At 40.9% G+C, this 17,404-nt stretch overlaps 2 protein-coding genes across 2 annotated transcripts in view; one reads left to right on the plus strand and one right to left on the minus strand.

The window, feature by feature from the left end:
• Window positions 1-10,147, plus strand: part of LOC104390559 (chromosome unknown open reading frame, human C1orf112) — a 16,586-nt gene extending 6,439 nt beyond the window's left edge. The window contains exons 10-24 of the mRNA XM_009999711.1: window positions 515-579; window positions 1,989-2,137; window positions 2,715-2,823; window positions 3,279-3,465; window positions 4,046-4,128; window positions 4,497-4,548; window positions 4,873-4,962; window positions 5,584-5,769; window positions 6,369-6,491; window positions 7,345-7,440; window positions 7,850-7,963; window positions 8,383-8,487; window positions 8,731-8,811; window positions 9,578-9,691; window positions 9,962-10,147. Of these exons, the coding sequence (XP_009998013.1) occupies window positions 515-579; window positions 1,989-2,137; window positions 2,715-2,823; window positions 3,279-3,465; window positions 4,046-4,128; window positions 4,497-4,548; window positions 4,873-4,962; window positions 5,584-5,769; window positions 6,369-6,491; window positions 7,345-7,440; window positions 7,850-7,963; window positions 8,383-8,487; window positions 8,731-8,811; window positions 9,578-9,691; window positions 9,962-10,147 (1,740 nt within the window). The remainder of the gene's footprint in view (window positions 1-514; window positions 580-1,988; window positions 2,138-2,714; window positions 2,824-3,278; window positions 3,466-4,045; window positions 4,129-4,496; window positions 4,549-4,872; window positions 4,963-5,583; window positions 5,770-6,368; window positions 6,492-7,344; window positions 7,441-7,849; window positions 7,964-8,382; window positions 8,488-8,730; window positions 8,812-9,577; window positions 9,692-9,961) is intronic.
• A 752-nt stretch (window positions 10,148-10,899) lies between these two features.
• SCYL3 (SCY1-like 3 (S. cerevisiae)) overlaps window positions 10,900-17,404 on the minus strand; it is a 13,907-nt gene continuing 7,402 nt past the window's right edge. The window contains 5 exon segments of the mRNA XM_009999704.1: window positions 10,900-11,338; window positions 12,730-13,463; window positions 14,060-14,203; window positions 16,025-16,196; window positions 16,708-16,895. Of these exon segments, the coding sequence (XP_009998006.1) occupies window positions 11,276-11,338; window positions 12,730-13,463; window positions 14,060-14,203; window positions 16,025-16,196; window positions 16,708-16,895 (1,301 nt within the window). The 3' untranslated portion in view covers window positions 10,900-11,275.

Genomic DNA, 17,404 nt, shown 5'->3' on the forward strand with positions numbered 1-17,404 from the left:
CTTTCCCTGGCTCTTGCACTTTGTTCCAGTGCTTTATTTTTCTCACTATTAGAAGATATGCTGTAAATCTACTCATTTTAAGAATGTATGTGAAAAAAATTTTGCTCTCCAGGAGCAGCAGTGTTGGTGCTTTCTGCATCTGTTTTGTACCACGGGTTATAAGCAGGAGGGTGATGATTATTTTTTTTATTTTTTTTTTTCACAAAGTAAATAGCATTGTGACAGGATAGAACAGCCTTACAACATGTATGAGAGCACTTCTGATTTTTGCAACTCTCTATGGCTCTGACAATTGTGTTTACAATTTTTTTAATGAGCCTATAGATTTAATTTTTATCTACAATATATATACATGTAGTGTAGTTAAGCTTAGGGATAGTTTGTTTATTGTTTGCTTTGCACCTGCTTTATGTTGTGGGTTGTTAGAATTTAACCAGTTTTGCAGAACAGAAAGTTTAATCTTATATTTTATATTAAAAGTACTTTTCAAAATTATATATAATTCCTTTTTCAGGAGTTCCTTTCTTTCTTCTCTGATTCATGCTCTCAGTTACATCAGCTCTTTCTAGAGATATACAGGTAAGTGAAGTACAAATTAGTGATTATTTACTGTATCTTAATAGCATCTCCATGTTGCATTTCTAAAGTTGCAGGTATTTTGAGATATAAAAATACAGTTCCTGTTCCAGAGTTCGTTCGTTCTTTTTTCATGGACAGAAATATTAGCAAAGTTTTAAAATAAATAAAACATTTTTGTGTGGTGCTAGTTACCTTAAACCCATTCTTTATCAGTGCTCTCAGTGTCTAATATTGACAAGCCACTTTGTTTCAATTGAATATGTCAACATTTCGTAACTGGGTCTGTTTAGGCAATTCCACTTGAAAGTTCTTGTCCTTAAAGTAAGAATTCCTGAAGGTAGGATTCACCCTTTGGTCACCTTGCCATGAAGCAGTTAGGCAAGGCTAAAACAAAGCAACAATTGGGTAGATTATTTCAACCTTAAGATAAAAGTATGAAAACATTTGTCCTGAAGGGAGAGAGGATCAGAAACAGAATATCCTAAACAATTTCATAGCTTTACTGTTGTGTTTATAATCTTGTGAAATCTCATAAAAGGACTCCCTGGTTCTCCCTGAAGCAAACACTTTTATAATATTATGCTCATAAAGTATAACAGTCTGCAAGGAGGTTATAATTTTTCTTTCAAAAGATTTGCTCTATTTGCTACAATAGTTGGAAAGAGTAGGGGAAAGTGGACTTTATAATAGTGGGCTGATTTCAGTCATTCTTTTGGAATTGAAACCAGGTCCTGTGCCAAGATGTGTGCACGAGTTCACTGCAAGATCAAGTGGATGTTTCTTTACATGTTTCCTCTTCTAACTTTACTTACCTTGTAGATCTTGCTCAAGTGGAAGGTTGTAAACTTTCATTCAGTCAGCAAAACTGAGCAGGATTTTTGAGTAGGAAGGTAGCATTTTTACAGTCATTTAAAAAGCTGCAAGATTAGAAGATTATAATTTCATTATCTCTTTTCCTTTATTGTCATATCACTTGTTTGTTTTCCTTTTATTGCCCAGGGTTTTTTTTCCTTCAAAGACATTTTTGTACCCTTTTACTGGTATCATGTTAAATTAGTGCTGTCACATTTATGACTGTCATATTGTATATACAGATACTTTCTTGGCTTTTCATTGCTTGACTTATTTTTTGATTCAGCATATTTCTTCTTTCACGTGTATATATTTTACATGCATTTTCCGTGAACTTGTAAGGTTTTCTTTCCACGTTTAGTAAAATACTGGGTTGTGATGTTTAGTTTAAAGGCTGAATGCAGAGTTGTAACATATTCTAAAATGGGGAGCCCTTTCTCTCTTTGTACTTCTCAATAACAAGGAAATAAATCATTTGCCTTTTGTAGTTCTTTAGAAAAATAATGTTATTGAAAATGCTGCCATAAACATGTAACTTTTTTTTTGTCCCCCCTCAGCAAATTTCCTCCCAGTCTCTATGCTCCAAATATCTTGGAAGTTCATAGAGATGAAATATTCCGAGTTTTTCTTGTGGCTCTGGACCCTCTCATCAACCAGCTTCTTCCATTTAGACCTTTTATGGAGCAAGTGTTAAGTGAAAAGTCAGGTGGGTTTAAAATACACCTGAAGGTCTTATAGCACCGTGTAAGCATCTCTAAGCAGGATTGATATTTTGACTTCCTGGACCACGAGCAATATTCTGTGCTGGTTTGCTTGCCTCTCAGTGTTTTGTAAGCACTCTGATATCCAGTTGCATGCTAACTCAGATGAATTTTATAACATACAGTTAATATTTATTGAATACATTTTTTCCAAAAATACTCACAATAACTTCAATAATTATCTGGTTAACAGGAATTCTGTCAGTTCTGCTGTTTTGAATCATTTCAATCTACATTTGTCACAAACTTTCAAAGTAGATATTTTTCTGCTCTTCTGGAATAGCTTATTTAGCTTTTACATGCAATAGTATATTGCATTTATTTTTCACTTGAATCATAATGTTCAGGACAAAACATTTTTTCCTGTAAATGTGTAAAAGTGTCTATAAATTATCTTTGTTTTACTGGGAACTTCTATGTTTCACCAGTTGTTCATCGTTTGCCACTTGCTTAAAAGCCAGTTTACACAATATGTATTTTTACTTGGACAACTAGCACCATATCTTAAAAAAACTTCTGCAGGTCTCCTGCCTGAGCAGCAGCTGCCTCAGTGTCTCATCCTGATTACCATAATGGACAAGCTGTCCTCTCAGCCCGAAGAAGTACAAACTCTCTGGAACACAGGAAAAAGGTACTAAAAAGGTGTTCTCTCTAATTCTTCACCACAACAATCATCTGTGAGCAAATAGAGGGTGGGGTTTTCCTCACAACCAGATAGTAAAATTTGTCAGACTCCATAGATTTACACCCTTATGCTGAGCAAAACAGGATCTGATGTTCAGTGCTTCATGAGTGAAGGATACAGAGCCAGAGATAACAGTTTTACTTAGAAAGGAATGGTATTTAGACTACTTCCATGAAAAGAGAGATGTGTGTAGAATTTGTTGGCTTCACTAAGTGAAAAATCTGTATTTGTAAGAGGAAAGTAGTCAGGAACATCAGTCTGGTGTAAAAGCACTGAAATTATTGTCACCCATTTTTGTTCAGAGACAAAGAATCTGTAACACAGATGTAGTTTGAGGCACTTGGAATTTGCATATCTATAACTCAACTGGTTTTCTTTTTTTTTTTTTTCCACCCTTGCAGCCTTTCTTTGTTTTCAGCACTCTTCTTCAGCTTCCAGCAATGTTCTGGTGAGCTTTCTTTCCCTGTTTGTTTGCCAGAGGTGATCAGTACAGGACAGCCAGCAGTTCCTATCACCCTGTATCACTATGTCTGTGTCCATCTGTGCTCCTTCATTGCTTCCACACTCCCATCACACTTCCCTCAGCTGGTAAGATGGTTTTTTTCCTATATTTAGCTGTTGTGATGCCTGGATACTATCTAAAAAAAGAGTTCTTTCTAATGATCTAGCTCTAAAGAGATACCTTAGGTAGGAAGTGGTTTTGTGGTACAGTTACATCACTGGAGCTCAGTTATACCCCAAATGCCACTTGTGGGAAAGGAGAAAATAAAACTTCATGCAAGTTTCATGAGAATCTAGAGATTTCTCTTCTCTTTTGGAGAGTGGGAGGTCAAGTTGTTCTGTAAAAGCTCAGTGCTTTCTTTTATGCAGTGTTCAACTTATATTAAATTTACCTGTTGGTTTTTTAGTCTATGCTATGAAGTAATGAAGTGCCATTTAATATTTAGAGTAGATTACATTGTTGTGATTCCAGCTAAGAACATACTATAAAATTGTATGTTTTATAGTATGGTATGTTGTATACATATGTTTTACCTGTGGTGTATTCTGTAGGTAAAAGAGGAAAAGATGTTATGCATATCTTACTAGTTTTATGCTAATTAGTGGAGTAAAAGTAATAGTAGGCCTGCAGGCTGTCTGGTAGAATTTATTGTATTTTTCCCCTCAGGAGTATGCTCTGCTGGATGCTGTGCTGGGTTCCAGTATGATTACATCTCTGCTGGCAATGGACTCATGGTGCTTCCTTGCCCGGTAAGATGTTTGTATTACAGGCCAAGCAGGATTTCCACAGATCCAGTTAGTTCTGTTGCTTTACATAATTCCTTCAGAGAGATTTATTTTTTTTAGACAAAATTGTCCTGAATTAGATTATTTGCAGATTTAGAGTGTATTTTGAAATTGTGAGCAGAAATGGCATAGCCATTTTTATGTTCATGCAAGTAAGGGGAAGAAATCTTTTCTATTATTGAATAATGATTCTCTCAAGTGAATTATGCCTGTGCATATCACGATTAAATATGTTATAGGAAATGGCCCTCTCTCAGAGATTTATAATATTTAGTCTGTAAAAGAGTGGGAACTACAGACTCAGAAGCTTCTGTCTCTCTCTCACATTCCAGGTATGGAACAGCTGAGCTCTGTGCTCACCACATTGCTGTGATTGCCCACTTGGTAAGAAGCACATTGACATCTGCAATTTGGCACCAGTTTTAATCCTGGTTCTACCAGCAAACTTCCTGACTTACCAAAGACAGGAGTTAAATCTTTTTTCCAAATCCACAACTGAGGTTGTTTTAATTCCTTAAATAGGGTTAATAATTAGCAAAAGTAGTACTTGGAAAACATAAACCATTATGCCTGGTATTTCCAACGTGTCCTCTATTGTTTTATTTAGTGTTACTGCTGTGATCCCACATAACAACTCTTAGACCATTCTGTGTAGAATTCATTTGCTGACCAAATTAATTAGATGCCTTCCCTGTTTTCTTAACTCAGATAAAGTCTTGGCCCAGTGACTGTTACCAGGTCTCTGCCTTGGGTGTTCTGCTGAGGCGTATGCTGTTCTTGATGGCTCCAGATCATCAGGCAAGTACAGCACCAGCACCTTCTGTCTTTAATAGAAGATATTTAAATAAGTAGCCTGTGTTAAAAAACCTTCTTCCAGGTCTTCAGAAATGGCAGGATGCTGAGAGCTCACTTGCTGTACTTGGTATTACTCTGTCATAGTGGATCCTAATTTGTGTAGACATGCTTTTCAATAAAAACAACGCAGGCACCTGTACCTTTTTGAGAGTGGTGTTACTGGGTGGCAGTGAAGTCTGTTTTGACCAAGTGTGAAGATGGCCTATCTCCCTAACTTGCTGAAACTGTAAATCCTGTCTGCATCCATGACTGGAGTTGATGAATGTTCTCAGCTCCTCAGATATAAAGGGTAGTATCTTTTCCAGTCAGTGCCTCTCTCTACTTGCTAAGGCTATTGCTTCAAGCAGCTGAAGTTGCTTAATTATTCTGATGTCCTACATGTGACAAGGGAAGCAAAAGTTTTTAAAGTTGTTTTATGTAAAAAGCTGGATTTTATTTAAATGAAAGGTATTACACAATATTTTTTTTCATGTGGTATTTCTAAAGCTATTTGGTTCCTTAGCTTCCTAACAGTTTATCAAACGGTTTCTAGTTTGTTTAGTTCCGGTTCACTTTTGCTTGCAGGTGGAGTTTGTTGAAAAGTTTCTTCCAGAAGAGGAGGAGAACCTGGCTGTGTGGCAGCACATATCCCTCAAGGCCCTGAGCCCTGATCTGAGGACACAAGTGGCCCGTCAGCTCTGCTTGGCAGGGCTCACGCTCTGCAGGCGGTGGCTGAGCAGCAGGCGCGCCTTGGGAGAGCTCCGGCCCGTGGTAACGAAGATTTAGATCCCTTTGTGAACTCTGGATTTCCAAAAATATAAGGATTCTGTTTAGTATTTTCTTCTAGTACATGGAACCTTAGGACCTTCTACTCCGAGGGTGATGACACTGGAGATCATGTGGTTTATTAGTAACCCTAGTTGTTGTTTGCTCACTGGGTGAGCAGATGTATTTTTCTTTAGAATTCCTCATTTATACTTTGTCATGCAATTACTTTTAAATTTTCAAGTCCTGGCTGTTTTTATGTAGCATTAAATCTGAAAGATGCTTGCTGGTCTCCTTGGCAAAGGAGAGAAGTGTGTGAGAAACCAGAGACCTCCACATGAAGTAGCTGCTGCCAACTTTCCTCTGCCAGTGCAGCTAATGACTCTTGCACCGCGTGAAAATCACAGAAGCAACGGATGGTTTCCTTGCTTTGGAAGCTTTATTGGCCAGTGGCCTGGTGGATTAGCTGTACTTGTAATGCTGACACAGCACGTTGGGCTTCTTGCCATCTGGTGTCCTATTAGATGTTTAATATAAGACTGGGGTTTTGGTTTGTCTAATGTGTATTTTTTTTCAGTCTTTCTTACACGTTTTTTTTCTACTAGAATGTTGCCCTTTCTGTCCTGCTGGCTGCCTGCAATTCTGTTAGTGACATTCTGGAGTCAGAACTTCAGGCATCTATCTTGGGAGTGCTTGGTCAGTTCTGGACTTCTCTCCAGGCTAAGCAGGTAAGAAAATTTGCTGCTCCAACAGTGGAGGCACAATGTCTTTGAGAGGCTGTGCTGCTTCAACATGTGTTTGCTACTAAGCTGTTTTACTTGGATTGGGCCATTTCTGTAAGGCACAGAGAACTGTGCTGCCCGTCAGCTGGTTTATGTACTGGGCAGGTGTGTGCTCTGGGAAGCTGAGTTTGAATTTTTCTGAATGTTACATACATGGCACCTCTGTTAGTGTCAGATTCAGACCTCATTCTGAGTCATACCAGTTGCAAATTCAGCGTATTTTGAATGTTCATTAAAATGTGAACAAAATCCATGGTGATTTAATTAGTACATAGCTTAGCACATGAAAACCCATTGAGCTAGTAACCACCTCTTGTATCTGAGAACAAGGGAGTAATTTCCTGGTGACTGTGTCTGCACTGCAGTAAGGAGGAAAGGATGGTCGTGGTTCATACTTCAGACACAAAATGGAAGTTATGGTGTGAGGGTAAAGAAGAGCCAACAGCGTACTCCTTCCGAGGTCTCTTCCTACCTCAGCCATTCTGTGACAACATTTGGCAACTGATAAGTGAAAAAGAAATAGTTCAGATAACCTTTAGCTACTTCTATGAGTGAGTGGTGGAAGTTGGGGGATAAGAAATATTCTTAATAAAATCAAAGCAAAATTTCTGTAAAATACGTCTACCTAGAAATAGCAAGATGACTATTTTAATAATTTCTTCTGCTTCTCATGGTATGTTGTTTTATGTGTGTAAAGTTAGGCTAAGAATTTTGGAACACTGTAACTTTAAATTTCTTTTTAAGTAGTCATTCCTTAAGCTGAAATGCATTGTTACTAATATCTTGTGATCTGTTGAAGGTCTTGAATGAGCCATGTCTCCAGCAGACACTGTGTTTATTACTTCGCCTTTTGGAATTTTTCATTCAAGAATTAGATGCTCAACTGATTACTCGGGTAAAAACAAAATCTTATGAATAATTGCCTTAATGAAAACCAAGTTCTCTGTGGTTTACTGAAATCTCAAATGAGCTATTTCATGGTCTGGCCTTCCCTTAACACATGGAGGTTCTTAATTTTATTTCTTCCTTGATTAATTTCCTGGTTTTTAAACCAAATGTAGGGCACTTTGATTAACACTGCTTTTGAGAATTCCATCGAGATATATGGAAATGCTCTAGAGCATGCTTATTTCTTTCTAAAATGCACACTGCAGCTTTATCCTAGCCAGTTTTATTGGAGATGTAGCACACCTTTTATTTTAAGCCCAGTTTTCCAAAATCAATGTCCTCAGATTTAAAGATGAGACAGAACAGTTTCCACCTGCAGCCTGTCTGACAGTCTCACTGGGGTTTGCTCTCTGCAGGTATTTGCACTGCAATCTTCCCTTTTCCAGTTGGATCCCCCAGATCACATTCGCTTAGCGATGGTGGATTTTCTTTCTTCTGTGGGAAAGGTGTTTATACCACAAGAAGCACAGGTAAATACAACTGTGGCCTTATTTAGATTCTGATGAAAATATGTGCTATTTATTTAAGGAATCAAGTACGTCATGTATATACAGGAGTGCCATGACAATGGTAATCTGTCATAATGTGTTCATGAGTCTCTGGCAGTTTTATTTTTCTTCGAGCCATGCTGAGTGCATGGCCAGATGCTTGGTTTATTCATTGGCTTGTTGCTTCTCACCAGTTAGAAAAGACTGATGTTTGGATGTCCAAGAAGAAAGAACAGAACATGTCACCTTTTCTACAGTGTTTTTTGCCAGACAGGGCAGTAACTCTCACAAACCTGTCTCTTGACCTTAAGAGTGATTGGGTTTTTTTAAATAATAAATTATGATGATAAGAGATGCACAACTAACTCTTGGGAACTGATACATATTTGTTCTTCTTTCAGAGACAAGTTGTACCACAGCTGTCATGTTTGTTTGCTTCTCTGCTAGCAGACCAGACCTGGCTGATTCATCAGCACACATTGGAGGCATTCACACATTTTGCAGAGGTGAGCATAGCAGAACTCTGGATGAATGGATTTGGCCCTGTTAACTTTTGTTGTAAAGAAATTCTTCCATCTTAAATGTTTGCTGCTCTTCACAGACCAATTTGGATCTTAGTATTATAGATGCTATTGCACATCAAAAGTAGTGAGGGCTAATGCAAGGAATTGTCACAGATGTTTTTTACTTTGTCTATTCCTTTGTTAATATGAATGTACTAAGCAACTGTTACTCAACATTTCTAACAGGAAACAAGCCATGAAGATGTTGTTCCTCAGTGCCTTAATTCTGAAGAAACTAAGAACAAAGTTGTTAGCTTTCTGGCTAAGGTATGTTGTTCAACCATTTCAGTGCTTTCTTAGTTGATGTTGTACAAATCCATAAAAAGCTTTACACTGCCTGTGTCTACACCTGCCTCATCTGCATGGCAATTAAATACCTAAGTTTAAAATAGATTAAGGTTCTAAGATTAAGATAGGTTCTGTTAACCAGCAATCTGGTTAAACTTTTCCACTTGCTTTAATCAGCAGAATTAAGACCTATACACACTAGTCTTCTAGTACTTTCCAACTTTGATTTAAATGCTTTGCTTTTCCCTCAAAAAACAAGAAAATTACTAAGTTGCACAGCTGTTTTAAGTAGAGAAGTTTAAAGATTCCATTTGTGCGATTTCCTCCTCTGTTTCTCTTGAATCAGTGTCTGAAAGTTAAATAAATGAACATGCATGAAACATCTCAAGCCTTTCTGAATGTTAGAAAAAGTTCCCTTAAGAGCAGATGGCTATTCATGCAGAACACAGACAATGGAAAAGGGGGATATTTATCATGCTGTGACCTATGGCAGGGCGATCTGGATGAGCATTTTTTGACAAGAAGATAATTAGCAATAGAATTGATAGCTGCCAGTGATGCCATGTTGATGTTGTAGGTAACATCAGTCTCCTGCTCAGAAGAGCGTGTAAAAAATGAAGAATCAATTTGAACTGCACGTTAAGAACTCTCCCTCTTGCCCTCTTGTTCTGGTATACAAACTGAGCCTATGGAGGCTGGTAATGCTGCCTTGGTTTAGTTACCTCTCCCATGGCTTTCTCCCTAGAGGAGGCAAGTAGAAGAGACAACAGAAGCACGAACAGAACGCATGAAACAAGAAAGGATTACCTGCAGTGCATGGTTTATGAAAATGGCAGGAGAACTGGAGTCAACAGGAGAGGTATGTGTACTTTTTTAAACTATCTGGGTGGTGTTGTCAATTTGTCAGTTATGGAAAGCATCTGAAGAGGTTCAAGATGGTCTTGCTGCCATCCAGGTTGCAAGAAAAAAGGTCTCGTGCACTCCTGGTCCTTAATATTACACCTGAATGCTCTGTTCTGCCTGCCAGCAAGAACTCTAACCATCAGTGGGTGTTCTTGCATTTGGATGAAGACTGATCACTTATGTAAGAGCATCATAAATGAGGTCTCATGTTTACTTAAATCTGCAGCCTCTGGCAAAAAGAGCCTGTCACCCACCCTCTGAGGAGCAGTACAAGTCAGCAGTAGGCACGATGGAGGGGGCAGTGGAGGCTGTGAAGCTGCTGCTTGGGAAAGGGCCACCCCCTGCTTGGCTTGCAGGAAAACTGGAGGCTCTACATACAGCTCTAGCCAACCTCAGAGACAGTGCACGGTAAGGTGCTCAACACGGTTTAGAGACAAAGAGTTCAGCTCTCCTCAGGGAGGAGATGCCTTTGTGTACCATGTTTGCTGGAGAAGGAAAAGCTGTGACACAGAGTGACGCTCTACTGCTGAGCCTCAGTTAATGTGCCAAAATGAACTGAAAGGCAAGATGTTTGGCCCATTTTTCATAACTGGCTGGAAGGACTGATATTTTAATGGACACTATTGCACATCTGAGCTGTTATTTTGTATATTGTCAATGTATAGCCTGTTCTAAAGCTACTATATGATGATAAACATTTCATGAGACTGTATTTTGAATACTAAGATGTTTGAATTTGTTGTAAAACTTACTGTCTTGTCACCTGTGACAGGAAAAAAGGTAAGTTTTTTTATCTTAATTTTAAAATACACTTAAGAATAACAATGAAAGGCTCTATACTGTTCTCTAAACATACCTGTGCTGATGGCTTCACTCCATGCTAAGGTCATCTTTTAAAAATAATCTTTATTGGTCACAGGTAGGAGTAGAAAGAATTCAGTGCTTAAGCAGTTTCTGTTCACTGGTCCTTCACTGCACAGTTCATAGCACCTCTTGTGCCAGCCACTGACATAACTATATAAACAGAAATAAATAAGTTGAGTAAACTGTACATCAAGCTTAAAATCATCTCTTAGCTAAAAGTTAAAAGGAGCCATTTCTAAAGGCTTTACATTTCTGAAAAAAAGAAAAAAAAAAAATAGGCACAATAACCAAGTAACTTAATGTGACTTGTTTATTGTCATCAGTTTTTCAGAGCAGGGCTGAGTTCTGGAACAATTGCTTTATACCACTCTTGGCCTCCAGGAGCACATCAGCACCAACACACCCATGACAGTGTTCCTCTTCCTGGGAGCAGTGGCACACACCACAGGTGGGCGTAGTGCTTGGGCGCAGACCTCACCCCTGCAGGTTTTTGGCACAGACTGGAAAGGAGCATCCACTGCAAGAGATCAGGCCCCATGGGATCTTGCTGGCTGCTGCAGCACATGCCTCCTGGCAAAAGCAGCAATGAGGTACTTATCCATTGTACTGGGGAAGCAGCAAGTTCTCTTACGGAATCCAGCACACCATGAATTGCCTTTGTCTCTTTCAGTCCCCATTACCAGTTAGTATCATCTTCCCAGTTCAACTCCTCTTCTTCACCCCAGCCTGCAGCTTCAGCCTAGAATCATGTAAAATTACCAACATTAAGGTACATGTACTGTACTTGTGTACTCAGCACAGCCACAGGAGCCAGGCAGGAGCCTGTGCACCTTGCAATGGCAGACAGAGCAAAACATCCAGAATGCTGAAAGCCCCCCAGAAGAACACAGAAATGTCACTAGTTGCAGCTTTCTCTTAAAGAACTTGCCATTACAAAAGTAAACACCTTAAATACACAGAGCAAACTAACAGGGACATTATTGTATTTTCTTCCTAAAATTAAAGCAAGAACTGTTTTACCAAAACCACTTTCCACTAAGAACAGGAGACTATAAAATACATTATTTATTTTCCCCTAGGAAACAGCTGTTGTCCTGCTATGTTCTAACACTATGACTGATCTCACCATTCCACTGACACAGTTCTTCCACTACTCCAGAGCAGTGACTGCACTACAATGCCTGACTCCCACCAAAATGGGGTTGGTATCATGGCAGTGCTTAAAAATCAAGTGTGCTGTTGCAAATGTTGTAAACAACTTCAGTTTACATTCAAGGCTCCTCTCCCAATGCTACCCCCTGCCTCTGTGGTAGCTCTCTTGAGGCTGGATGAACAAAACAACTTGAAATAAACACCTATTCCCCAATGGAATTAGGTGTTCAGGTGGCAGTGGTGAGAGGGCTACCTCCCCTCCTAGGAAACAGAGCAGCCTCTGGAGACTTTGGGGCTAGAAGAACTGACTTGCTTACTTAAAAAGACAAGTGTTATAAACCCCCTGGTCCTTTGAAATAGAGAAATGCCTCAGCTATTCCTTCATGAAAACAAGGCACCCCAAAACTTTTACTCTCTGATCAAGAGGTTTTGGTTTCCTGGTCCTTCATTTACAATGCTATTAGGTTTTCCTAGAAGAGCCAGGAGCAACATTAAGTCCTGAGGATGCTCTGTGCTTGAAAGCCCCCTTCTGTTTATGCTTTGGTCCATGCCTGTTCTGAAATGATGCAGCTTTGTTTTATCTCTCTGACAAACCAAGACTCTCCCTAATGTAGTGTAGGGTCCTTCATCTGGGACACAGCAACACAAATTAAAAGCAGGAGTTAAAACTCCACAGTCAGTGCTTTTTGAAGTGTACAGTTCCATTCCCTCACTGTTTCTCTACACAGCTCTCTTGCTGCTGCAGTAACAGCCCACTGAGTTCCCTGGTGCCTGATAAGAACCATCATTCAGAGCTCAGGTCCTTGCATTCACAGGTAAAGACTCTACTGTTCAAGTCCTGTGGTGCTGATCCCATCTCAGGTTTTCCAACAACTGACTAAGGAGCAGCTGGGGCTACAACAGTGTGTGGTGCTGTGTACATGCTTTAGGACCCTCTTAAGTGTGCAGTCCTTAAACCCCACTGCTACAGCCTCTTACCTCAATAACATCAGCTGCTGCAAATTTGGATGAAAACAGCACATTCTGGGAGGCACCTTCTCTGCTGGATACTGCACTGGAGTTACTGGGAACTGCTTCTGTCCTTGTTTCAGGTAAAATCAAGATAGCTGAAGAGGGTTTAATGTCTGGGATCATGTCAGCAAACCAGTCCAGCTCAGGGTCGTGCACAGGTTTCCGCTTCACTTTGATCGTGAATTCTTCTCCTAGGCCAGACTCTAATGAAGACTTCAACCTTTCCTGAAAGGTTGTTTTTGGCAGCACAGTTTCTCCCAGTTTTTCCTGGTGGTCCCACTTCTCACTGCTCCAGCTGTTCCTGGGGCAGGATTTTGTGGGGGGACTCAGTCTGAGGCTTTTGAATTCTTTGCTCAGTTGATGGGTACCTGGCAAAGGCCTCGGCGTTTCAACTGCATCAGTTTGTGTCACAGTGAGGCAGTTTCCTGAAGACAGTTCAGGACTGGGGCTGCTGGGCTCAAAGTCATCCCAAGGCTTCTCATCCACATCATGTTCAGGGAAATAAGGTCCCACACTGCCCTGTAGCTCTTGGGGCTGAATTTGAATGTTCACAGTTTTCTCAGTGTCAGTCTCCTCTGGCTCACTCCAGTCTGGCCACTCCTCTGCTGGCTTTTCAGAGGTAGTCAAAGAGCTCCCGCTGCTCCTCAATGTAGAAATGCTTCCAGGAATTCTGTTTAGGGGGGACTGAGTATCTTCCTTACCTGTGGATGACAAAGGTGTTACATACTAATTTCAAGAGAGCAAGTGTAGAGACAGACTTGTGCCTAAAACTTGACACCACAGGTAGCACCTGGCATGGAAATGAGCCAGTAATGCTGACTTGAAAGGTGGTTCAGTGCTAAGCTCTTCTGTGAGACAGCATGGCCACGCTCCTGCTTTCAAAGGAGGGATATTAACCTCAAAGCCCTGGGGCAATGTCAGCTGACAGCTGATGTGCATTAGGTGACTGAAAAAAGGCCATGAAAGTAAACTAAGTCAGCTTCTGTGGTGAGAGAATGATCTGACCTATAAATACACTATCTACCAAGCACTGGGAGGAGTGCAAAAGCACAGCAGGGAACCTGCCCTGAAGAAGCAAAAGTTCAAGGCTGGCCGGCCAGCAGTCTGTGTCTATCAGATTCCCTAATAACTATTCAACAGGAAGTCAGGAGTCACACTCTCATTCTTTCACTGTTACCTTCCTTGGTTCACTTTATCCTTCAGACAAGCATCTGGGGAAAAGTAACATTATTTCAAGGAAGATAACCTTTGTAGGACACTTGATTTCTAAACACGAAGAGTAAGGGCAAAGTTTTACCTGTCTTTAAAGCCAGTGGATTGTCTTTTTGCACAGAAAGCTTCTTGACAGGTGTATTTCCAGAGCTGGGGAACACACTAGAGCTGTTCTTCAAGGGCCGAGAGGTTTGATTTCTCTGATTGCTTACGACATGACTGGGGGAGTCTGCAGTAATAAAAGAAAAGAGTCCAGAAGGTGTGGTGTCAGTCTTAGTTGAAACTGCCCTCCAGCCTTGGAACATCCTTATTTACAGCATTGACAAGCAATACTGAATGGAGACTGCACAGCAATCCAACAGCTACACCTCAGTTTAACACAATACTTCTCTGTTCCTGCCATCTGCAGCTCTTGCCAATACAAAGTTTAGGCAACGCTAAACAGTCAGGTTTTGCTGATATGTTCTTTCAAGAAATACATAATGAACAAATTGTTTATGATCAGACCAGATGCTCAAAAAAAAAAAAATTAAAAAAAAAAGCTGTCTGCCACCTGGCTGGATCCAAACTAGCTTCTGTACTGCACAGCATTACAAATTCCTGGTTATCTGCCTCTCCTACAAAAGCACAGCACTGATGATCACAACAATTTAAAGCATAAGCAAGCTCATGTGACTACACCAGCCCTCTTTTATACTGGAACAGGAGCAAAGCAGATTACAGGAACAAGAGGCTCTAGCCCAGAGGCTGGGTGACAGCCTCCCTCGTACCACGCCCGAGGTGTGGGGATGCAGCAGTTACAGCCACACTTGGAAGCTGCACAAGGCAGGTTTGTTTTGCTGGGCCAGTGATGACAGCTTGGCATGCACCTAATTCTAGTTCATTTCTGGGAGTTGTGGCAGTGATTCACCAGCCCCAACTTCTGGTGTGTGAGGCCCTGTTGCCACCATCCCAGAACAGCTTCAACCAGTGCTGCATCTGCTTCAAAGTGGCTCAGCAACTGTTCTCAGCCAGCTCCCCTGTCTCAGCAAGGGACTACGTGTGGCCTGTGCCATTGGAAAGGGCTGCAATTAACATAGAGCCCATCCCCTTCCCAAACTGCAGTTGATAAAAGGTACATCCTTTTAGGGGCTTAAGCAAACAGCTTATTAAGCCTCATGTATTCAGCCTCTAGTCCTATTTCTTCCAAGTTGTCACCCACTGTTGAGGACAAGGATGACTGTTTGATAATAGTTACATCAGGTCTGATTTTCAATACATTCTGAATAATAAACCTGGTTTTAGCATGCAAACCAAAGGGGTTTATTTTCTGTAGCCTACTAAAATAATGTAAAAAAATAATGCAATGTGCCATCCACAGATTTTAATAACAGGTGGTAGCTGTCAGTATACACAAACAGGAAGGAAAACATACTTTAAAATTGATCTCTGTCATGCATTTCATTTGGAATCTATATGTCTAAAGCAGAACAAATGCTGATTCTTCCCTCCTCCAGTTATAAGCATTCTTAGTCTGAATATCCAGAAAAGCTCTCTCTTAGCACACTTGGTTCCAAGTTATCTAGCAGGCGCAGGGACTACTGTCTTCATTTGGATTAGCTGAAAAGCCTCCAGAGAGCTGAGAAAATAGGGAAGTTCGTATTCCTTTTCCAATCTACAAATAGAAATTGGGGGAAGAGGATGAGATTTACTATTTTTAAAAACAGGAAGGACAGAGGGAATATTAAACAACTATATGGATAAGCACATAAGTCCTTTAGAAGGGCAGTATAGTCTTCCACCAAAGATGAACACACACACTTCATCTCCTTCACTTACAGAGATTCTTAAATGAAGAAGAGATTTAAATTTCCTACATTTAAAATATTTTAAACTCTTCTAATTGTGTATTGGCAAACAGCACCTAATTCAGAATTGTGGTTTAGCTGCAAATTAGCCTTTTCTCAATTACTCTGTCAACAGCAACAGATGAATCATCCGAGAAGCTCTGCCTATGTTGCTTGGACAGAATGGGCAAGAATCCCAAGAGCACTCCGACCATATCATTTACCTTCTGGGGAGAGGTCAGCAGTCTTCATGAAACTTGGTGCAGAGCTTTTGAAAATCTTTGTTCTTTCTCCACCTACAACTACTTCAGGTCCCAGCAGGGAGACGAGAACCGCCAAGCTGTGCAGCGTTATGGCAACGATGGCGTCACTGGTATCTCGGAGGCCCAGCAATACCTACACCAAGAACATAACAACATGATCAAGAAGAGAAAATTCTGATTTTTAACATATTTCCCCATTAAATTCTGCATCTGCAGCAAATTCAATTTGTATGATCTCCCACAGCTCTCAGTAGATACTAGACATTATTCTGTAGCATAAAATCTGCCTTTCGCTTTGTGTTACAAGCTAAAGGGGATGGCTGATCCTCACGCCAGGGCACCCTGAGCTCAGATCACTCCCCCATTCTTGACAGCTGTGGTATGAAACAGGAACAGTCTCTTGTTGTGCAACTGCCAGCCAAGGCCAACAGGTACCAGCACAAGCTGTGCAGATGACAGCGCACTGGGTTTAACAACTCCAGCACTCCAGATGAGGATGGGGTGTAAGGGCTAGGGCTTGCCTAGAAAGGAGGGTGCAAACCTCCTGAGCACTAGGAGATCCTCACTTTTAAGTGAAGAACCAACCCAAGCAGTGGAAATCCCATATCCTCAGATATACCACATACTGTTTTGCTGTCCTTTACCTGTGGCAATATGATGTTTTTCAACTCATCCCGCGTGAAGAGTTCTGCGTAGGCATGAATGTGAGACAGCAACACCATTCGAACGTGCTCCTCGTGAACCTCAAACAGCTTCAGCAGCACAGGAATGACGTGTGTCTGGAACAAGGCTGGAGACAGGAGGCAGCTGTTCTGGCTTTCTCCAGTTTGCTCTAGGAAAGAGAGGTGAAGATGGGAAAAGGCTGCTTCAGCGACAAGAGACAGCTCACCCAGGAGCCACTTGATGAGAAACCATCACAGTTGAGATCTACAGTGACACCCCACTGACAGGCCTGATTCTCTTGTCAACTGCCAACACAGCTTGCTTGGGATGTTAGAGGTGCGAGGAAGGAGAGGCAGCAGTGCCAGTGTCCCTGCCTGGTAGTGGCTCTGAATATGGAAGATCAGTCACAAGACATGTATTGCTTGGCTGAAACACCAGTAGCTTTTTAGGAAAAGGTGTAAGAGGGGAGGCAAAGAGCAGGGACAAAGATAGCTGGGATCCAGCAGGACATGCTAAACACCCCTTACAGAGGAGAGGAGAGACCGAGTCACCTTACAGGGGAATGAGGGCAGTAGCAGAAGAAAAAAGGGCAGGCAGGGTAGGGGAAAGGTGAGAAAAAGGATATGCATTGGGGAAGTCTGGAGTGGATGGGTGGGGTGACATGTAAACCAGGGAAAG

This window comes from Chaetura pelagica, unplaced genomic scaffold (assembly GCF_000747805.2).
Source record: "Chaetura pelagica isolate M959 unplaced genomic scaffold, ChaPel_1.0 scaffold656, whole genome shotgun sequence".
NCBI classification, from domain to species: domain Eukaryota; kingdom Metazoa; phylum Chordata; class Aves; order Apodiformes; family Apodidae; genus Chaetura; species Chaetura pelagica.